The 23,990-nt window shown below is 34.7% G+C and overlaps 1 protein-coding gene across 1 annotated transcript in view; it reads right to left on the bottom strand.

Moving 5' to 3' along the window:
* Positions 1-17,463, bottom strand: part of LOC134137638 (sodium channel protein type 5 subunit alpha-like) — a 41,197-nt gene extending 23,734 nt beyond the window's left edge. Inside the window, exons 1-12 of the mRNA XM_062570858.1 lie at positions 17,193-17,463; positions 16,020-16,138; positions 14,633-14,722; positions 14,053-14,181; positions 10,289-10,380; positions 8,970-9,191; positions 8,271-8,334; positions 7,469-7,613; positions 5,725-5,919; positions 4,031-4,222; positions 2,235-2,337; positions 112-350 (exon numbers count right to left, since the gene is read on the bottom strand). Coding sequence (XP_062426842.1) covers positions 112-350; positions 2,235-2,337; positions 4,031-4,222; positions 5,725-5,919; positions 7,469-7,613; positions 8,271-8,334; positions 8,970-9,191; positions 10,289-10,380; positions 14,053-14,181; positions 14,633-14,722; positions 16,020-16,138; positions 17,193-17,459 — 1,857 coding nt within the window. The 5' untranslated portion in view covers positions 17,460-17,463. The remainder of the gene's footprint in view (positions 1-111; positions 351-2,234; positions 2,338-4,030; positions 4,223-5,724; positions 5,920-7,468; positions 7,614-8,270; positions 8,335-8,969; positions 9,192-10,288; positions 10,381-14,052; positions 14,182-14,632; positions 14,723-16,019; positions 16,139-17,192) is intronic.
* Positions 17,464-23,990: the final 6,527 nt, after the last annotated feature.

Genomic DNA, 23,990 nt, shown 5'->3' with positions numbered 1-23,990 from the left:
GAAAAAGAAATTAGCATAAAGTGACTGAAAGAGCATGTCTGCCATTTTGACTATCCCACTATAAATATGGGGTTGTAACTCCATACTGACTCTAAGGTAGACCCAACTTACCTTGTCACTTGTACGAATCATATGTGAATAAACTGCTGGCATCCCAGGGTAGTCCAGAGCCAATGATAAAGTATTCATCATAATGCAAACCATGATAAAGAGATCAACAAATGGATCCAACATTACCAATTTCAACTTCTCTTTGACTACTAGCCAGAATGGGCAACAGTTCCAAATTAGATACCTTTGAGCGAAACGTTTCAAAAATGAAGGGCATTTCAGTTTTGACTCCTGCAGTTCTAAACAGCAAAGGGCAAAGTGACATACAAGTTATCTTATGTGAAATCTCACAGCAAGAAGACAATCAATAATAGAGAAGATTGAAAAAAACATTCAGTCATCTGTAAGAGTTCAGTACGTGTGCGAGCAGAATAGTATTATCGACAAAACTATGTTTCACTCATTCTGCACAAACCAGTCACAGGCTACTGAAAAGCTATCATAAGCAAATCTCATAATTTCTAAAACAGCTGATATCACCCACTTCTTCATACGTTTTAAGGATGATAAAATACCTGCACTGAGGAGAAAGAACTTAATTGTTTCCAGGAAAAGAGACAATTTGTTCTCTGCGAGTTGCGTATGTGCAGTCACAGACGCGCTTTAAAAGAACTCCAAGCTAAAATAAAGCTTTCATGTTTGTGGCTACACCTTAATACTCAGCCACATGAGGTAAAATAGGTTACAGAATAATGGAAGAAATAACACACTGCTTCAGTTTTTCTAAACAAACAATTTCTGTGTTCCCCATATTTTGATGTCCCACAGCTGAACATAGGATCATGGGATAATCCAGGTTGGAAGGGATCTCAAGAGGTTTCTAGTCCAACCTTCTGTTCAAAGTAGGGTCAACCATGAGGTCAGAGACTGCGTGATTTGTTCCACCGTCTGACTGTCCTTACGGTAAAAGCTTGTCCTTATATGTAGTTTGAAACTCTCTTCTTTCAATTTATGCCTATTTTCTCTCATCTTCCTACCACATACCATTGAGAAGAGCCTAGTTTTATCTTCTTGGTAACCTCTTCTCATGCACCTTAAGGCTGCTATTAGGTCCCCTCCAGAACCTTCTCTTCACCAGGCTGAACCAGCCCAGCTCTCTCCACCTCTACTCACAGGGCAAGTGCTCCAGCCTCCAAGCACCTTGGTGGCCATCTGCTGAACTCACTCTATTTTACCAATGTATTTCTTGTACTGGAAAGGGCAGATGGAGGCAAAACTGGATGCAGTATTCCAGATATGGTCTAACAAGTGCTGAGCAAAGGGCCATAATCCCTTCCCTCAATCTCCTGTCTATGCCCCTTTTAATACAGTCCAGTGCACTGTTAACCATTGCTGCTGCCTGGACACATTTTTGGCTTATGCTCAGCTTGCTGCCACAAGGACCTCAGGGCCTTTTCCAAAGACCTGCTCCCCTAGCTAGGCAATCCTTAGCTTGTACTGTTTCAAGGACTTCTTCCTTTCCAGATACAGGAATTTGTATTGTTCTTGTTGAATTTTATAAGGCTCCTGTTGGTCCATCCCTCTAGGCTCTCTATGTCCCTCTGGATGACATCTCTGTGCTTCAAGTGCATCAACTAGTCCTCTCAATTTGGTGCCATGCAAACTTCATGAACAAGCACTGCATCACCTCCTCCAGATCATTGACAAAGATGTTAGGTCATGACAGCCCCCAAGGATATATCCATGTACTACTCTACTTGTTACCGACCTCCAGGTAAAATATGACCTGTTAATGGGACCCTCTGAGCTCAATCGCCAAACCATTTTCTGGTCCACCCATCCAGAACTTAACATCCTAACTTGGATACAAAATACTGTGGGAGATAGTGTTGAAAGCCTTACTAAAGTCAAGGAGAACGACGTCACCTACTTGTCTCTAATCCACAAAACTAGTCATTTCATTGTACAGAACAATCAGGTTGGTCAGGTATGATTTACCCTTGGAAAATCCAAGTTACAGCTGCAGTTATGTGAGGTATCAGTATATTTGTATTATTGAAATTTACATTTGTTTGCAGCATAATTCCCTCTAGTGACTTTTAAAATAATGATGATTGTAACATTTTGATTTCTTAGGTCAAGTTACACAATCACTGTACGAAAAATGCTAAAGAGTGACTTACCCAAACTATTTGTAATAACAGTGGCTGCACTCATTAACCTCTGTCTTCGAAAGGGATCATTAATAGAGTCCACTGACAATTCATAGGACAGTAATAGTTGCCTCTTTGGTCAGAAAGAAAATAGAAAATAATGTAACATGTAAATATGGATAAATGTTTGGCCAATATAAAAACTACATGCAGCATAACATAAATGTGCCTCCTTACATTTATTGTAACAAAATCTTACCTGGAAGAAAGAGTGTAAAACAAAACAATACTAAAAATATCACGTGAAGGCAAAGGATACTTTATTAAAAGAAAAAACTTCAAGATGATTTTTCCTTCTGAAAATACTTAACAGTAATTATTCCATTATATAAGAAGTACGTAAATCATTAATAGGAAAGCAAAGGAAAAAAAAAATCATTCCACCTTTCCAGTGAGTGATAAAAGGAGCACATGAAATGAACACTGAAGATCAGTTTGAATCAGTTATTGATTATTTAACCATTAACTATCAGTTTTTATAATAAATAATAGTCAATATTAATAATAGCTATTTAGTGAATTGTAATTATGGCTTTGCTGAGACATTTTAAGCCTAGATGAACATCAAATAGCTTTAAACTAGGAATGAGATTACCTATGTTTCTGGTAAGAATGTACTGATTGCTAAACATCATTCAGTGCTCCTGATGTGCACTGAGAAACAGACAGGTGAAAACTTGTGTTTTACAGAATACACTGAAATATTATCCAAGATTTAGTCCATGATATATCAAACTCTCCCTCCTAACACAAAGAAAAGGTGAGACTCTTTGAGGCACGGAGGAACAGAGAAAGCAGGCTTAAATATCAGAGAGGATGTAATTAAAGCCAACAGTTGGCGGGGAGTTATTGATTGGCCACATTGTAACGCATGGTACATTACTATCCAATTTAGGCATTCAATCTAACAATGTAATTTGTTTCATTTTGATTTTGCAGAGAGGGTACATAACCACAGACAGTTCATATCATTACTTCAGACTTTTATCATAATGTGGTCTTTATGAACATTTTCTGTGAGTCTGTTTTTCAAGGAATGGAACCGATACCATTGGTCTTTGGTGGTCGACATTAATTTCTTTTCATCTCTCTGGTATTTTAATGGTGGCTTCAAAAGCTAAGCAAAACTTAGCTGACTGAATAGAACAGACATAGGCATAGAATAGACATATAAAAAGAATTTACAATAGAATCACAAAAGTGAGAACTGTGATACAAGCGAGTGAGGGGAAGTGAACATACAGGTGGACATCTTGAAGAACCCTGGCAATTGATAAATAGCTCTTTCTGCCTTCAAAAGATAATCTGTAAGTACACTCACATGTGTAAAAATACAACTAGAACAATCACTTGGGTCTGGAATTGGAAATCTTCATGCAAAGAATGTAGAGGCATTCATCAGCAAGGACAGAAAGTTTAAGCTTTGCAGAAGATACTCCAGAGAAGCAGATTACACTTGTGGCTTCTTGTACCATGTTTTTTTATGCAGCACAACAGAAATGCTGATAAATCTTAACACAATTTTAAGTGCAGAGGCCTATAATATGTTAGAAATACGCTAATGACACCCACTACTAATTTTCATTTCCCTTCAAGTCTACATAATGCTGTCTTTCTAACATCTAACTGGTTTAAAAAACAAGGTGAATTAAATGCATGAAAGAAGGTAGAGGGAAACATTTGCAAATAAGGAATGCTTTTCTGGTCACCAATTGTCACACTGCATGTTAAGACAAATGAACATGTCTTACACTTCAAATACTTACAAGTTTTTTTTGGCTACGATCAGGCTGTGAGTGAAATATACGTTCCTCCTTCCCCTTGTCACTTAAAATTAGGCTTTGTCTTAAAATAGGCTCTTCTTTCTTATTCTCGTTTTCTTTTAAAATTTTCAAGTCATCAACCGACATCTCAGATCCGACCTGTAAGGTCTTATCGCTTGCTCCACCAGCCATCATCTGTAAAACAAACAGTTAAAATCCTATTAGTACAAGGCTAACATCAGAGAATGGACTAAAATCAAATACAATTTAATTATTATGCTACTTCATTGCTTTGCATTAACAATTTTCAGTTTTCTAATATTAAACTACTTCAAAAGAGAGACTACAAAATGCTACTCACTATACTGAAAGATAAAGACGGATTGTAATTAAAGTTTATATTTGCCACCTTAGAAATTACACTTTGCATTTGAAGCTCAGAATAGTAATGTATATTCTTCTCCTCCTCCTTTCCTTACTTTACAAAGGATCTTGAGCTCAAGACAACAGAAAACTATGGGCTCAAACTAAATTCTCAAATAATCTGGTATTATAGCTTTCATAACTACTAATTATAGAGAAAGAAAAATGGAAGGAAGAAAAGCCTAAGTGAAGTTTAGCAAGCTAGAATACAGATGGAGAAACATCACAGGCCTGCCCAGTTACATAGGAAGAAGCTGGTTAATTGATGATGCCTTTCATCTCGATGATGAAACTGGATAGTTGCTAGAGAGTATTCATATGTGCTCTTGCAAGACTGACTTTTCTGACTGTTAACAGCAACCCAGAGGTATCTTTTATAAAGAAGATAAACGTTTTCTTACCAATAAATTTCAATCTACATGGTTACCTTAGCTCTGATCTCCACATCTCAGAAATAAAATAAAAGCAACAAGGTGATCTCTAGTTCCTTATAGGACAAGGAATTAATGAACCTATGCAGTACTGTGACAAGAAGCAGCGGAAACACTGCAAAAATCTGAGGCAGTCAGTCTTCTAAAGCAACAGCAAAGAAATTAATGCAGGCTATGGATGCCCTTCTGCATTAACATGGAACTAATGGCATTAGCCTATACACAGGCTATTCTTCATCTGTCAGTTATTAGACCTTCTGCATGTAGGTTTCATTACTCAAAAAAGGCTCCTTAAATAGTGAAGCATAGTGGCTTTCCGAAATCTTGAATTTTTAATCAATCCTGAAATCTATCAATATTACAAGTTCTAATCTGGAAGCACTGAAGAAATGTCAACTTTTCCTATGAATGTAAACCTCTCCACCCACATTTTCTTCATCAGATCATGCAGAAATATCAAAAATAATTATACCCAGGGAAAGAAATTCTTGTGTATAGCAATAGTCAAGCTATACCAGAATGGGGCAGCCCACAGAGTGTGGGAGACTGTCAATACCAGAAAAGCTAAATATTTGCCTGCAAGCCATTGTTGTTTTATTATATAATGTTAGGCCTGTAAAACCTAAAAGTTAATATTATTTAACTCGGACTAACGTTGTTTATTTGTATTTTAGAAATATTTACATATAAATTACATATATATGTGTACAATATATAGAGGGAAATGAAATATGAGAAAGTACTCTAAAAAGCATGTTAGATCAAAAACTTTATCCCCCTAAATCATAGACAGAAAAGAACAATAGGAACTGCATATTATGTATCACATGTAAGTTTACAAACCTTTTCCTTCTCTAGAATTTCTTGGGCATCCTGAAGTAATTTTTCCTTTGCCTCTGTTTCAGCAAGAGTGGCTCTACTTTGCTCTTCATATGCCATAGTTACTACAGCCAAGATCAGATTGAAGAGATAAAATGAGCATAAAAAGATGACCCCTAGAAAAAATAAAATGTAGTTCTTTCCAGATGTACGGATAGTCTGTGAGGAAAGAGTAGAGCTTGTAAGAGATTCTTAAAAAAATAAGGTTTACAATAGAATTTGAAACTAACTTTAAACAATTTCTTTCCTTATGTGATGCTAAAAGGTCAAGGAATTGCACTGTTTTCTTTAAACTACAGGATCTACCTCTGGTCTAGGTTATACAGAAGGTCCAGAAATACATCTATAGTCAGTGTTTCTTTTGGCCTTCAATTTCAGAACTTAAACATTTATTTGTGTTCATACAGTATTTTTCTCCTTCTGCATCAGACCACCTAACATTCATAATGATGCCAGATGCAATTGAGAAGAATGAACAAAAACTATTCTTAAAATTAAACAAGGTATCTCCCAACAAATAAATAGAGAAAATAATTATCAGAGTTCAAGTTATGAGAAAACAACTTTAGCTGTAAAGACATATACATGTGACAATAGAAGAACATGTGACTACTAAAACTCTTTAATATGGAAGAGAGCTAGAATTATCTAAATAATCCTGAAAGATGCTTTAATTAGTGAATAAGAAGCAATAATTCTTTTAGATGACAGTAGAACAGACTACTCAAATTTAAGCTCTAAGATATTAAAGAGCAAAAACTATCTGACCTCAAAATAGCAGGAAGATAATTTATCCATGAAAAAAAGAAACTCAGAAAGTCACTGGAAAAAGTTAAAATGGACCATACGAAAGCTCCAGAACAAGATATTCTCCTTTAGCATAAGCACTGCATCGATAAAAGGGCTCCAGAGAGTTCTCAACATACAATTTTTGTATAATTTTTGTCAAAGGCCAGAATGAAGAAGTTACATTCAACTTCCTGAACCAAAAACAAAAAACTGCTTCACTTGTTTATTCCCATTTGTCAAAAAATGGTCTGAAATGGAAGCACCTATGTTCTGAACCAGAAACTTGGTAAGAAATTAGGACTGAAAAAGTGAGAAACAGATTATGTAAGGATTCATAGCCCTTGCAGCAGCAATGAGTTCACTAATTGGTTTGCTATTTAACCATGTCCTTTGGTAGTTACATGATTAAAATATTTAACTACTAATTATTGACCCAAGTGTGTTGTTCAACAAAATATTTTACCTCCTTAATCTATAAACTTTTCTGATCATGTAAGCAGGCTACTCAGCCCATTAACATGAGAAAAAGATTCTTAATCTTCTGGGACCACAGAGGATAACTCTCAAAATTTGTCATGACATCTGCACAGCTTTGTGATCTTATATTGCATTGAAACACTCATCAGTCGGAACACTGATTGGATGTGGCTAAGGATGGAGAGCAGTATGAGGACTTTTCACTGTCCACAGCATCTGTTCCACCATGTAATTCATGGTAGAATTACATATTACTTCATTTTTCTCATACACGTCACCTGCAGAAGTTGTAACTTAAGTTAGCCACTTGAAACTTCTATAATATTTACATTTTTAAAAAATAAATTTAAATAATATTTAAACAGCTGTAGCTTTTTCTAGTGGACATAAAGCTGTAGAATGCATGCCTAAGGCCATTCTAGCAGCTAATAAAAGTACCTACTTGTCTGTAGAGACGCTCCCAGTAATCTTGTGTCATCAGACGGAATAAGGAAAGGAAGGCCCAGCCGAAATGATCAAAACTTGTGTACCCAAAGTCAGGATTGTTCCCAATCTTCAAGCAGCTATAGTTTTCTGGGCACTCTTTGCTAATCATAGAAGAAATGTTAAAAAATGCACATGACTTATATTTGCATTATTAAACTGTATCTGAAAGCACTCACTATACAATCTTAACATAGGTTTGTTTAATTCATCCGGAAGTCCACTTCTTTATCCCCTAATCTGATTCTGCCACAAGGGCAGATTTCTATCAGACATTCTGTAAAGTCATTTGAAGAGTCCAAGATTCATTGTATAGTTTGACTACACAGAAACTCTCCACTAAGGTGAGTTATATGCAAACAAATACACAGAGGAAAATAACAGAAATGTATACAGATCCTGAATATATGCTTACAGAAGGAATGATCAAATGTTTACTTTTCAAAAACTGACAGAGAGGAAGAGAGTTTATTAATAATCCCACAGCTCTCTACTGATCTCTTCCTCTTCATCTTTTTATCATTCTACATGATCATTAAACCACCAATGTTTACCAGCGAAGCACATATATAATTGTCTACATCATAGTATTTTACTTCATTCCTTCCCTGAAGTACAATATCTACTTTTATTTATTAAAAAACAAGCACATTCCATCCTCCTGAAAAATCATCAGCATTCCTTCAGCAGTGCAAAAATAAAACAGAAGCAAGTTTTGTGGAAAAAAAGATAAAAGTACTAAAAATGTATTATTTACTTACTGACGATTCGAACTGAATCCACAGAGCAATATTTCAGAAGACTTATTCATTCTGTAGCAGATATCTATTCAAAAAAAAAATCAAGGGATCATAAAAATCACAAGTTGTTGTCTGAACTTCTGCAGGTTAAAGTGACTGTTTACGTATTCATATTTCTACAGTATACAGACAGTTAGCCATATATTAGCATATAAGTTAGCATTTTATAAACCAGGTGAAAGATTACTTTTATAACAAAGTGTATAGAGGGCACAGTTACTGAGCAGAAGATCTGTTCCTGATTTCAATTTGATTTGAAAATTCATTAATGGCACAACTTACAATGTAAGATCTTATTTTATCTCAGGTAAAAATAGGAAAGTCTGCTAGATATAGGCAAAATCTATACAAGATATAGCTTATGTAACGGGAAAACCAATTCTGCATGCATGACCCTTAACATTCGGATCCTAGTGTAATTTGTGTAGGTAAAGGAAACGCCTTACAGAAAACCCAGTCCTGTCTATTCCATAGACTTCTAACTCTCCCAGAATCCCAGACTCATTAATTATATATGCAACTGCCTCAGGGACTCCACATTATTACTTCGCCAAATGCAAGATCATACCTTACTATGAGAGATTTATGCAAATATATTTTGATATCTTTCTGTGAAAATCAAGACATACATAGAAAGTTATATAATTTACGTAAAAGGGAGAAAATAAAATTTACCTTCATTACTTGGGACATATATCTTAGCATCCTTACAGAGTGTGTCATTATATGTAGCATTATTGAGGACACATTTGTATCTTAAATTGCCCATAAAAAGCTGAAGGCCTATTAGAGCAAATATACTCAAGCAAAAAATAGTCAAGATCAAAACATCAGTAAGTTTCTTAACAGATTCAACAAGTGAATTTACGATGACCTTCAGACCTAGAAAAATAAGATTCAATAATATGCAGAATCAGAAGAGGAATGCAGTAGTATTCCCATACAACAACATTCCACAGCTGAAAGCGTGTTACGAACAATCGGTGTAAATAGTTTTGCAACTTCACAATATTAAACAAGTAATATGAAACTTATGAGTAATTTTACTTTCATTTCCTAATCATAATTTATTTGACTTTTACTTGCTTCTAAAATTGATCTTGCTTACTTGAAAATTCTAATTTAAGAGGACATCTAAGCAAACTTTTAAGAGTTTTAAGGAACATGGACAGATTTTTGTGCATAGTGAAACAAGTACTTCACATTTTGCTGAAAAGACATTATAATAAAGGATACCTTGTGCCAACCTCAGAGCAGTCTATCTCAAAAGATAATACATTACAAGCTCACTGTTTTAAAAAGAAATGAACATTTTTGACATAGGGGTGGTACAAAGGGTGATACATAAACTGAAGACCAACATTCAGGCAGAAAAACTGAATTTGACCTACAACATAGGTAGTGATATCCAGAATTATTCTAACAAATTCTTTTTAGGAATTCAGTGTGTACATTGAAAATAAGGGCTACCTATGCAGTCCAAAAACCTGTTTATCATTTGTTACAGACATTGTCAAAATACCGTTTACTATACAAAGACGTTTGTGATTTAGTGCATCCATTATGTTTTTGATTCATTTTTTCATTTTTTTTTTCCATTTTCTCCATTCAGGCAACTGGAAGAAGAAGCTAGCAGATCAGTGAATTTTTGAAATTCTGAAAGCATTGGATAGTGTACACTGCTCAAGAAAGACAGAGAAAAAAAGACAAGTTTGCTGGCATAAGTAACACTGGTTACTTGTAATGGGATAGAAAAAGCAACAAGAATACAAAGATGTGCTTAGGTCAAAATAATTTTGATGAAGGATGGTAAAAAAGATTGTGTTAGGATGCTGCTGAAACTAGGGACCTCAAATTAGGGTCATAACTTGGGATTCTGTTACAGTCACAAAAAATGACAAGACACTTAAACACAAGAATAGGAGAGAGAGCATACTGCTGAAACTGAGAGAAAATTAGTACGGCATGTTTCTCCTTACCTGGTATTACTGAAATAGCTTTCAAAGTCCTCAGTACTCTGAAAGTCCGAAGAGCTGAAACATTGCCCAGTGGTGTACAGATACTAATATACCTATAAAATTAAACCACCACATAACTGAATGACAAAGATCAAACTTCTTAGAGCATATGCCTATAGAGGATATGGTAGTAGACTAGTTAACAGAAGAGAAACAGGTCAAACATTCATCCAAATGTAGGTATCTGAAGTTAAAAATCTAAGTCCATTTCTAGGAATTGATAATAAAATACTGGGAGCTTTGAATAGTGCTTCTGAAAAGAAACAAGAAGTTTTACTTAGTGTGGATGTGGATGCTTAATGTTTTAAAGCATTTATCCATCCAAACGTCATCTTGATATAAAATTTTTAATGTCACTATCAGGTCCTTTCAACCTCGAACTGATCAGATTCAGTACATAAAAGTATATATCAAAAATATCTTACAAAACTATAGAATATATACTTTAGGGGTACAGAGTTGAGCAAAATTCATTTACAATACGTTATTTCTGGACCGCATAGTGCTCTTTTTAACTTTTATTTAAGTCAGTTTAGAACTTGAATACGGAAAGTAGTATCAATCTGTTTTAACTAATTGAAATGCCCAGAAAATGAAGATTTTAAGAGTTGCATATTCTATACAAAATCTTACCTCTAATTGGTTATTCCTACTTTTATAAGACTTCCTTCATGTGAGAATGGAAATTAATTGTGAATTCTTTTATAAGAAGATCATAAATAGTAACCAAATTAATTCCTTAAAATAAAAAGTCTCAATATCAGAATCATAAAAAGATATTGGTTGGAAGGGACCTCTTGAGGTCATTTAGGCAACTTTCTATTCAAAGAGTAACTTTCATCAGCAATATTGATATATTTTATAGCTCATATATATATCATTATAGCTTTGTCTAGCTTGTAGGATTAAATAATCATAAAGTACAAAGTAAAAACTGTGTGTTGAATTAACTTCCAAATACTTTTATTTGTAGCATGACAAGATCCAAAAACCTTGAGGCAGATACTGTATTGAAAAGCATTTATACCTGGCTTGAAAACAAATGAATTAGAAGTATGGGTAGGGAAGTGAGAAGGTAAAATGAAGTAGTTTATATTGTTGTTGTTAATTTGAGACTTACTGATGATTAACAATGTGTTTATTTTTTCAGTGCAAATTCCTTAGTGGATTACAGATTACCCATAAGAATATTTTGTTCACATACATATGTATATATGCAGTAGAATCTGAGTATACAACAGTACTGAAACTGAATTGCACAATGACGTCTTAAAGTGTGAGCACCAAAAGACACCTGAAGGCTTCCAAACTCTAAAGCATTTTGTAAAATCAGTTTTTGACACAGAAGATTGACAAGCTGACAGGGGAAGCACTCTGTTGGACCTGTTACTCGCAAATAAGGAAGAACCAATCACAGACATGACAGCTGATACTAGGTCCAACAAAAAGCGGAGTTCAGGACTCTGAGAGAAGTAAGCAAGATGGATAGTAGAATTAAAATCCTGGGTTTAAGAACGGCAGATTTCAAAATGTGTTCAAATATCTTGGCAAGATGAGAGACAACTTTGCAGAAAAGGATTTGGAAGTCAGGATAGACTAGTTGAATACGATTACACTGAGCACCCTTCCAGCAAAGAAGGGCTACCACATATTGGGCTTTATTATCATGAGTCCACCCTGTACATTGAAGAAAGTCATTCTTTCCTTCTGTTCATCACTTTTGAAATTTACTCTGGAGTACTGTGTCCAGCTTTGGCCTCCCAAGTCAAAGACATTGACATACTGAAGGAAGTCTAGCCAGGGATGTAAGGGGGCCAGTAAGACAATGAGATGATAAACTGGTTAGGCTGACATAGCTGGGCTTGTTGAATCTGAAGACGAGAAGGCTAAGGGATGTGAGAGCAGGACAAACATTGCTGTCTTCAGCTGCCTAATGCAAAAATTTAGAGAAGATGAAGCCAGACTGTTCTTGGAAGCTCACAATGAAGGGATGAGAGGTAGCAGATATAAGTTAAGTTGCAACACGAAACATTGCCATTAGATACTGCTGGGAAAAATCACAGTAAGAGCGGATAAATATTGGAACAGGTTGCCCAAAGAGGCTGTTGACTATTGGCTGTTTCTCCATCAGTGGAGAAACTCTGAACCTGAGTGGACAAGGTCCTAAGCAACCTAAGCTAAATTGGCTCCGCTTTGAGTTGAACTAGAATCTCCAGAGGCCCCTTTTAACCTAAGAAGCTAGGGATTTTTTCAAACAGAGAATATTCAGAAATGCTACATGGCAGGGATTTGTTTTGAAATCTCTGAGACTTGGTTTTGAGTCAATCTATAAGCTGCTGCAAGAAAGGCTATATCGCTTTCAAGATTCTCTTTCTGTATTTGGGATGCAAATTCTGACTTTCTTCCTTACTTCTTGTCTACCTCCCAGATATTTAAAAGAAAGAGCTAGTCTACGCTCATATAAACTTAAATGTTACCAAAATGAGTCATAGCAATGATCCATCTGGCCTATTACCCCATCTTCAGGAATGGCCTATAACAGATGCTTACAGAAGAGTTTAAAATCAAGGTAATCAGTGTTACTTCTCCTATTTCCTTCCAGCAAATTTACATCTCAGAGCCTTCCTGAACATGATGTAGGGTCTTTGAGTTAAAAATATTCCTTAATGTATTTTCATCCACAATTTTTGTTCAGAAACCTCCTGAATGAAAACAAGCTGTTTGAATCCACAATGGGATTCTCCTATAGAAATTCTCATAGCATGAAAAACAACATCCTTTTTTTTGTTTTGTTTCTATTATTTGACAACTTTATTTAGTGCCTTAGCTCTAGTCCTAAAGGGGAGGATGTGGGGATTTATTCTCTTTTCGACTCTGTGCCACACACCCTCACCATTTTCTTGTTCTGTTTCCTCATGAAAGAGTCCTCCTTATTTAGTTTCTTATCATGTGGAATACAAGGAGATGTACATTTAACCATCTTTGTCACTCTTCTCTGTATCTACAGGAGTAAAACTACATACAGTCTTGAAGAAAAAGACATACCGGATTTCTACAGTGAAATAACTGAGTGTTCTCCTTTGTTCTTTATTTTTTACCTGTAGGGTCCTAATTATATATTTGCTTCTCTGACTATCATTGCACACTAAGATGGTATTTCCACAAGATTATCTATTTTAATTGCAAAATCTTTTTTCCAACACGTAATATCTATTTTGGAATCCACAACTCTGTATGTAAAGCTATGTCTGTTTTTCCTTGAGTATTATTTTATATTCTTGGAATTTCACTGGCTATTTATCACCACATCACTCAACACCTTGCAAACCTCTTTGGATCCTTCTCAGACGAATTTCATTTGACCCATAGTGCAGTAGCTACAATAACAGAGAGGCATGTTTGGTTTTGGCTGTCCATGCTGGCACCTTTTAGCAAAAAATAAATATACAGTAAATTGAGAAAAAACAACAGCTCTATCAACTGTAATAATGCATACAGGGAGAAATTCAGCAAATGAAAGCTAACTCAAAGAGAGAGCCTTTGCATTTAAGTCTTGTTTTAAAGTCTACCACTATTTTTCTCTCTTCAGAGAGCTGATATGCAAAGGTCCAGAGACCCAAAAGCAATTCTTAAACAGGTGGGATCCCAATCACTAAAAAACTTCAGCAGTATCAGAGAGTTATCTTATGTTTTCCCTTGAGCAGGAGCAATTCAGTTTTACTCACGTCACAATAATGACCAAGAAATCCAAGCAGTTCCACGGATCTCGAAGAAATGTAAATTCATCCCAAACAAATCCTCTTGCTACTACTTTTATCAGTATTTCACCAGTATAAATGCCAGTAAAAAGATGTCTGAGAAGAAAGCATATGTGAAAGTGATGGAAAAAAATTAATGTGATTGAATTCAGGCACATTCCACCTTTTCTATTATTTACTCACAGAATGGAGATGAAGGGAAAACGTGCAAAGTACAAGTGGACAAGATAGGTATATATTGCGTTCAGAAACATCATGGGTGTAAGAGGATGCTCACATTTCCTTATAAAAAGTTTTGAAAGCTCACATTTATATTCTAAAGCACAATAAAAAATTTCAAAAGCTTCAACATTCTTGCAGAGCAATAATGGCATTTTTTTTTTATTTATAGCCTGAAAGGATTGCTTATTTAGACTGATGAGTCTAAATCACAGGTCTCTGAGTTTTTTCAAGTCCCAGAATTAGATGATCATATTATTTAATGTTTCAGTCCAGTACGCTAGCCATCTTGAAGAAAGAGTGAATAAATGGCAATTGAGATACTCACTCAGTCCAGTTGAGCCCTATTGGAAGGCTAGATGCAGTCATAGAAGCACAATTGAGTACCACAGTACAAGTAATAAACCCAATAAAGAACCTGAATAATAAGTTAAAGAAAACGTGCTCTATTTTAAAACAATCAAGTTCAGGAAACTTGCTGATTTACACACACACACACACACACAGATATTTAAATAATTACTTTCTGGTTTTGAATATGCCCAGGACTCCTCATGCTCTTTCCTAAGAAATTGATGTCAGATTAAATTTCTGCTCAGCTGAGTTAAGTTAATGATTAAAAAATAACAATGAATGATCTTTATGTGAAGGTAGTTTTGGAAGATGGGTATTAGTGGGAGATTCAAGTGGACATACTAGATTGAAGAGCTGAGAATCAAGCAAATTTGAGAGCCCTCAGCTGTCAAGTGGCATTTGAAACTTTAGATACATGTTTTTTCCAAGCAAAAATATGGAATAAACATGATGAAAAAAATTATCCCATTGTTTTTAAGAAAATCTAGGAAAACCAAACAAGAAGGATGCACTGCCATGAGTTCAGAAAGTTTTTCCCTGCAACACCTGTAGGAGGAGGGGCTCTAATGCCGCATCACACTCAGAGAAGAGGAGGAAATGGGTAGGGCAAGAATGTGGGTGACACATCTAGAAGAACAGAGGAACACTAGCTGCTCTTCTTTGGGTCTAGCCTTTCATTCTTCAGTAAATCCAAATGTAGATTCTAGCTGTAGATGTCTCCAGGTCATTTTCTTCCTGTCAAACAAACAGAAGTGTCTCGAAATTCCATCACACAAACAACATAAAAGGGGCAGGCCATAAAGACCTAAGGTTCCTTCACCCTTCTGGATACAGTGATAGTCAATAGAAATGATGCTGTCACTGCTCAAGCAAAAACATTTAGATGAACGGTGAAAAGGAAGTGGAGGATGACATTCCACAGGACTCTTCTGGGCTAGGGAAATTCTTAAGGTTGATTTGAAAAAGAAAAGGAAGGAGGGTGACACCCTGCAAGAGTCTGTGAGGGATTCCTTTTAATTAAAAAAAAAAAAAAAAAAAAAAAGTCTACACTTCTCATCACTGTAGGGATTTAGAAAAAGTTCTAAATATATAAAGCTAAAATAACACACAGGAGCTGCTAAATGCTGTTTTGTAACAATATCAGCAAATCTGACCATTTAAATATGATCATTTTAACATATTCACCTACAGCAACAGCATGTAAATATCCTTGCTGTTATAAAACAAGATTCAATGTATCTTCTAAAAAATCTCTCAGTATCATAGCTTACCTTTAGCTTAGCAGCAACAGAGGAACAAAATGGCAGAAAACAGTGCTGTGTATTTTAAAATGTAAATGATGGAAACCTTTAAAAGGATATGAATGGATTAGAATTTTAATTGCTGCTTTTCTCACTGGATTAAAAGGACCAAGTATAAACAAAGCAGGCGTAGCAGTAAACCGGAAGATAGTCCTCCTTTTATTTAGCACCATGAAAGTCTACAAACAAAAGATTCATAGTATATGAAATATTTTCATGAAACAAAAATGTTCCCCAAATTAAACAGTAACATTAAAAAATCTTCACCTAGAACTATATCTAACTGTGTACAGCTTTCTTGCATCCTTACTTGGGGCTGAGACCTAATCATACTACATATTCAATGAAACACCAGCTATGCCAGTTTGTATTTTCTGTGAAGGAAGTAAGAACTCATAGTTTCTCTTCTTTTCATCAAGATCATCACCCTAATAGCATGAAAAAAATGATATTTCATTAACTTCATTATATTTCATTATATTACTTCAATATATTTCATTATATAATATAACTTCATTATATTTCATTAACTTTTGCTGGCATAAGAAAAACAAAACCTTCTACACTTCAGCTCAAGTCCGCTTCAGTAGTAAGCGATCATATAATAGAAATTCTATCTCAAGAGGATTCCTAAAGCATTTATTTTACACAATCCCATAGATAACACAACACAAAAAAACTCTGTAATAGCATGGGATATACACCAAACAAATACATTACAATAAGTAAAGCTGGTGAGACATTATCAAATAATATACAATTTCCTTAAGAAGTGTAAGTTAATTTTATCTTTTTATTACATAGAACATTGGAAATATTTCAAATATGTATGTCCTAATCTGTAATTGAGCAAAAGTATTGGCACTTTGCCAGCAATTTCAACATGACCTACTGTTTGACAGGCACTATTTATAGTATAGTGAGTTCAGCTCCACAGACTTCATAGACAGAGAGTTGCTCTAAATAACAAAACATCAGTCATCTCAGAGTATATTTTCCATAATAGTGTATCATATACTCATAATTAAAACTGCTTGTAGCGTGGGATTTAAAATACTTTTTCACTATAAAATATGAAGTATACTCATAGCACTCCTAACTCATCGTATGCTAGTAATGTTCTAAGATCTGTCTACAGAAGAATCAACACCAGAATCCTCTGCATACAGCTATTTTTTTCTTAAGACTTTAGCTAAAGAAAATTAAATAAAGAACATTCTTTAAAGTTTTAACCTTGTGATCACTGTAGTATGGATCAAAATCTTCAAGGGGTTCCCCAATGAGCTCCTCAGGAAGATCCCCATAGAGAGAGGGCAGTTTTTTGCATGTTTTCAGATCCAGCTGGGGATTAAGTTTATCTTCTTTAACTTGTTGACTCTCTTCCTTATCTTTGTTTTGCCTGTTTTTTCTCTCAGCAATTTTTTTCTCAATTGCTGCCAGGGACTCAGGAGTGAAACGTCGAAAGCTGTTAGTTTCGGGCAGCCAAAGCAAGGGATCCATTTCTTCTTGTATACATTTAATTTCAGTGCTAGAAATAACTTACAGGAGAAAGTTATCAGTAACTAAAAGATAATAGAAATAACACATGATGAAGACTAATAATTATTAGATAAATTATTTCTGCCTTCTGTAGAACCCTGTATAAAAATGAAGTAAAACCAGCTAGAACCACATTTATTTAGGACAAAGGGTAATCTAAAACATCACTCACAAAAATTTAACTACAATTGATTCTGGATTCCTCTTGTAAAGCCAGGTTGCAGGACAGACATTTTTTTCCTTCTTTCTTCCACTAAGAAGATACATCTGTATCAGAACCCTGACAATCACCTAATTGTTTCAGTTTGTAGCAACTTACAGTACTAGCAGTCTTGCAGCTTAGTTACCCATCTTTTTGCAAGCAAAAGTTAGTTCCATTTCTACCATCCCTCTTTCTTACATGTGATCACAGAATAGTTTAATTATAAGGGATCCTGAAGGATCCAACCTCTTGCTCAAAGCAAGGTCGACTTTGAAGTTAGGTCAGGTTGCTCAGGGCCTTGTCCAGAAGAGTTTGGAATATCTCTGACTCACACATTCATTCAATAAACTCCAATCTTTGCTCTCAGCAGATTCTACAGTTTAGTTTGTCGTGTGTGTGCTCAGCTCTTGCTGTTTTCAAACTACACTCTTAACTCTTTCCCTTTGCCATTTACACTCATGACAGAAAAATACTCTGTTCAACAGACTTTTTTACAACTTTCTTGAGTAGGAGACTGAGAATGTGCCCACAACTGAGGCTATATCATATCTGGTTTGATTAAAAAGTATTTGAATGCTTTTTTATTCATTAAAATTAAAAAATAAACTGCACCATAAACACCCATAAATTTGTAAGGTCAAAAAGAACTAGATGTATATTGAGGGAAAAAGATTTGAAATACGCCCTCAGATTTCTGGAAGATTCTTTGAAATTCATTTAACTTGACATGACTTATCATGAGTGTTCGAAAGCTAAGATGCATCAAACTAGGAAGCTTAGTGTGTTCCTCGATACTAATTCACTGATACTTTTGCTGACAAGTACTGCATACTTTTACACCAAGATTTGACTAAGAGGCAGTTAGCACATGGTTTCTTAAAAAAATTAAATAACACCTGTGACAGAATTGAGATAGCTGCTATGCTTAATTCTACCTGAGATTTACCCTTCCCTGTGTGTTTAGAAAAGCCAGGAACCTGCATTTCCTCAAAATAACTTCACATTAGGAGATTATTTGACCACCGATCAGCACTCCTTACCCACAGACTGTTATGCAGAGTTCAAATAATGTAACAACACCATAAAAAGACTACAGCAAATCCAACAACCGCGTCAGTCTCGTACTTCCTCTTCACAAATGCAAGTCAATAGGAAGATGAGTCTCTCCTAGAATTTCACAGGTGACTTAGTGCTTTGTGGGTCTGCAGTAGAGGGTCTTGTGTTTCTGGAAGTCCCAGTTATTTTAATTTGCTTGATAACTGTTCTTTTCCACACCTCAGAGGAAATAAATGGCATTACTATTAACTACCCTATTAATTAAGTCTTTGACATGTTTATTCACGTTGACAGGTGTGGGTGTGACTGAAAACAGAGTTCTGCTCCTTTCTTACCAGCCTAGCAAAAGGTAGGTATGATGAAAGACCTTTACATTCTCACATATTCACAAATACTGCACTGATTTGTGGAGTTGCCACGGTACCTTCAATGATTTATTTTCAGTTTTTTTGCTTGTGCTGAAAGCACTGACAGAGGGGTAAAGTGGCAATGTAATAATAAGCACTGAAACCCTGCATGTGACTTATATTACTAATTACTCTTGGCTCAGATTATCCACAGTATTTGGCAACGATAAGAATTTATATGGCTGCGATTTTCATCCAAAAAAAGGTGAAGACGACTGACCCATTATAGAATAAGTCTCCCTTTGTGACTAATGTCAAATCCAAATACTCCTATCCACAAAACACCGTTACTCACCAATTGGTCTTCAAAACCTCTGTATTTTTGATTGCCCTAAGTCCAGCTGTGCTACTTCAGTTTAGTGAGCTCAAGCACAGAGAATCAATACTGCCTTGTAATTACAGGTCTCTTCTCTAAATGGATAGATACTTTTCTTTTAAAAAAAGAGTATGTGACTGACTGAAGCCAGAGTGATTTTGCAATGATTTCTCCACTTTCACCTCAGGACTTTACAAGCAGGACCAAATCTGACCAGAGACCACAATTAAGAGATCAAAATTTACCATGATAACAAACTGAAAGTTTATAAGAAAAAAAAATCGTTATTTTGCAAAACAACATAGACCATTCCCTTTGGAAAACTCAAAAGATAAACTGAAAATCAAGGTGTTCTCTTTCTTTTTTCAATTTTTATAATTAAGATTATTTTACCTTCAAAGAGGTTTTAGGAAGAACAAAGAGACAGAGATTTTAGATGCATTAAGATGCATCTTTAGAATGTATTTTAATTTAGATGAAGTGTAGATGCATTTAACTGCATTAAGTGAAATAAACAAAACAAAGCCAATGGTTTTAGTTAATACTAACATTGAGTATTAAATAAGGATTTGGGGACTGAATTAAAAAAAATGAAGACTGAATCTGTCAAAAATTACTTGATCACAAGTAAACAATACACATCCTCTTCAGCTGCAGTGTCTAGAAGTCATAATTTGACAATGTTCATGGATAACATGAGAGGATTTCTTCAAAAGACCTGAAATACCATACTTACTTTGACACAAAACAACACGCTTTTTGTCCTTTCATCAACTACCAAACATTTATAGATTGTTCATTATGTTAGGTAAAAGCAAGCTAAGAAGATCTGTATTTGAAAAAATCCTTAGGAAACAGATGACTAAAAATACAGGTTAACATGCAGATCTGTTAATTCTTAATGTGGGATAAATAACTAATTTCCATTTTAATTAAGAAATGGAAATCCTGTGACAGGTTTTGATACCCCTGGTCCTACAGAGAATGATCCAGCAGTAACTGATACAAATGCACTCGTGGGACTTTCAGTTATTGAAGAACCACTTTCTACAGGATCAAAGTTAAAAAACCTGTCCTGAATTCACATTTCTTTCTAAGCAGAAATTATTTATTTTTCTCATCTTTGGAAGAACTAAAATCAACGTATACAGCCAGCACATGGTTTTAGGTTCATCTAACTGGTTTAGGGTACTTTGGGTTCTGTAAAAACATCGAGTTTGATTTTATGTCAAAAACAATAGCTACAGATATACTAACACAACTGCCCTAACAAATGATCTGCAAAGTAGTAGAAGGAGATAACAAGACGTCATTAAATAAAATGGACCCACAGACAGAAAACACAGAACTTAGCAACTACTGTACAATCACCTATAAAAAATTCTTAAGAAAAAAGCAGGACAATTTTATCCATAATAGCAAAATACTGCCAAAAAATGAGTCCATTAATACAATGTTTCACAAATACAAATTACAAAATGCTCATTTAGATGATGACTAATCACTAGATATAAAAACCAACCAATTTAGACATTTAGAACAAAAAACAAAATACAAGTTCAAGCTTTCCATGCAGCTCCTTAATTTGGTTTCATCTGTGTGAGATTCAGAACTCCTTTCAGCTCACTAAAGGTAAGAAAAGTTCCTTTTATATGTGGTAATGCAGCAATCAAACTGCTGACCAATTATATCCAACAGTTTATAAGAGAGGAATTTAAATTAATAGAACTACAAAATACATTCAAAGTCAGCAAGGGATGTTTTTTGATGGGAAGGTATCCCCCAAGAAAACAATGGGAAAACTGGTAGCCATATAAATAGAAAAATGCCCTTATTTTGCATTTCAATTTAGTTCTATTATGTGTGATTTAGTTCTGAATCTCAAATCATTTCTCTTCACTCATTCGATCTCCCCTGTGAGCATCAGGATTTGAAGAAATAAAGGGTAAACTGGAACTACACATTTAGCTTGTTTTTAATATGTATTTAGTAAATTATTTCACAAGGAACACAGAATAAAATGCCTCCCTGTGGCAGAATTTTGTTAGAAAGCACAAAATCAAATAATAATGTGCTTAAACATTGGTCAAGAAGCATCTTAAAATGATAAAATAAAAAATGAGTAAACATATCACAATACTTACCCTGAGAGCCACTACCAATGTCCAGGAATTATTAAAATTTGTGTTCTAGCTAGAGGCCTGTTAATTTTTCACTGCTCAACCTCACGATTTCCAAAAGCTTGTTTTGATCACTCTACATATTTTTTCAATCTCATTTTGAGGGAAAAAATGTAAAAGTCAAATTTTAGTAAATCTTCCACATAGTTCAGACAAGCATATGAACACAACACCCAAACCCAAATATTTCAAATAGTTCATCAAAGAGTATTTAACCAAACTCAGATGCATGCATCACGTACCATTTTGGTTCACATAACAAAACTGCCCTTCTGGCTCTATGAGCAAAATCAGTAGCGTTTTCAGTACCTTAATAAAGTACAAATTCATATTACAACTTGGGCCAGATGTGCAGAAACAAAAGGATATTACATCCTTAGATTCAGTCAGTAGATAAAGATACCTACATTGAGGTTCTACATGTGAGCAAGGCATTTTAATTCTCACTATAGTCAGTGGTATCTAGTGGTAAATACAGGCTTTCAAAGCTGTAAAGCTATTCCAGATGATCAAAGCGAGTCAGCTGCTTTAGAATGATCTAACACTCTATTGACAGTATTAACTAAATTTCTACTGACCGTAATGGGAGATTAAACACCTAAGTCATGCACAGACAGCTGCATATAGTCACCTAAAGAAAGATGTCAATCTTGCACTGAATCATTCCATAGCTGACTAAAACTTCTCTTTCTGTTAAGCAGACATCTCTAATAATCTAGATTCACCTTCCCATATAACACACAAGAGCAAAACTGGATGTCAGAAAAATAAACTACTTACTAAATAAACAAACAGATAAGCTAATCCGTTTCAGATTTCAAACTTTACATTTAGTCAATGTAAATTACAATTCCTGGTAATACATAACAGGAAATGCTGGCCTGAAAACTCTGATCTGAATGGTAGAAACATCTCCAAATCCATCATTAGCTTTACATTTGGAAGCACTAGGCATATATACCGCAACGAATGACCATTAGTTAAAACAACAACAACAACAAAGTTGAAAAAAAATAAAAATGCCATTTTATATGCAGCTCAAAATACTTTTGAAACATATGAACTTCAAGCAAAAAAGAAAAAATGAGAGAACAATTCACAGTAACACTTTATAAAAGAGGCTAAGAATTCTCTCTTGTTTGTGTACAATAGCTTGCAGAAAAAAGTCTCCTATTCAATTTCAATAAAGAAAAAAAAGTTTTGCTCTGTGATCACTGATTTCTTCTCTCTGACTACCAGTATTTATCAACAGAATTAGCTAATTGATTTTAGTTCTTTTTACAAGCAAACTGGGAAGTACAACACATTTCTTTTAGTACTGTTATTTCTAAAACACACGGTCATTTCCACATAATACTTTTTCCCCTACTCTCTCCCACCCTCTGTCCACATAAAAACTTTGTGTATGAATAAATATCCTTTTTTTTTTGAGATGTAAAATAAAAAGTTACTCGAACATAAAATAAAAAGCTACTCAGAATACCATTATATTATTAGAAAATCTATTCACATATTAGGTCCAAGTTTGGAAATGGATGCAACAGAATATAGTATGAAGTACTTAAAATGTTCTGACAAAATCACTCACCAACGCTTCTGAGAGAAAAACATTCCCAGTTTGTGCAGGTAACTGAATTCTACTATCTGAAGACAATTACAGCTCAGACTAGATACCATTAAAGCTAATTCAAAGACTGCAATATATCAGCCATTAAGCTTCATATACCAAAAAATAAAACAAAAAGCAGTCAGAAATTAATATGAGAAATAGTAACCTTTAGAAAAAAGTTAATGAATAGCTGCATATTTACAGGAATACAGCAATTCTACATTAAAAACATATACATTCTAACTATATCTAAAATAAAACCTGATAAGATCTATAAGTATATGTGCACATATTCTATACATATATGTACATATATAAATACTCCTGAGTATTTTGAACATATGTACATTTAAATAAACAAATTCAGTAATGGAGACTACTCACAGTATGCAAGTATTTAGCAACAGCAAAATACAATATCTCCTTCTAAATAGAAATTGATTTCATAAGCTAATTTCTGCTCTTATGTTTTAAGAGACAGAAAATCTTAATTGTCTCACCTTCACCGTTATGTTCGAAAGAACATCCTTTTTACCTATCTAGCTCCCCCTCGGAAAGTTTTCTTTTGTATCAACATGCCTGGAGGAGGGATCAAGAGGGAGGAGTTTGGTTGTTCTTCCTCTGACAGTAATATATAGAATTTGGAGATGTCACGCTGCAATTAAAGAAAAAAAATGAGAGGGTAATGCATTTGAAGAATAATCACTTAAATATTACTCAAT

The sequence above is a fragment of the Rhea pennata genome, chromosome 2 (assembly GCF_028389875.1).
Source record: "Rhea pennata isolate bPtePen1 chromosome 2, bPtePen1.pri, whole genome shotgun sequence".
Lineage (NCBI taxonomy): Eukaryota > Metazoa > Chordata > Aves > Rheiformes > Rheidae > Rhea > Rhea pennata.
This window is presented reverse-complemented; position numbering and strand designations above follow the sequence as displayed.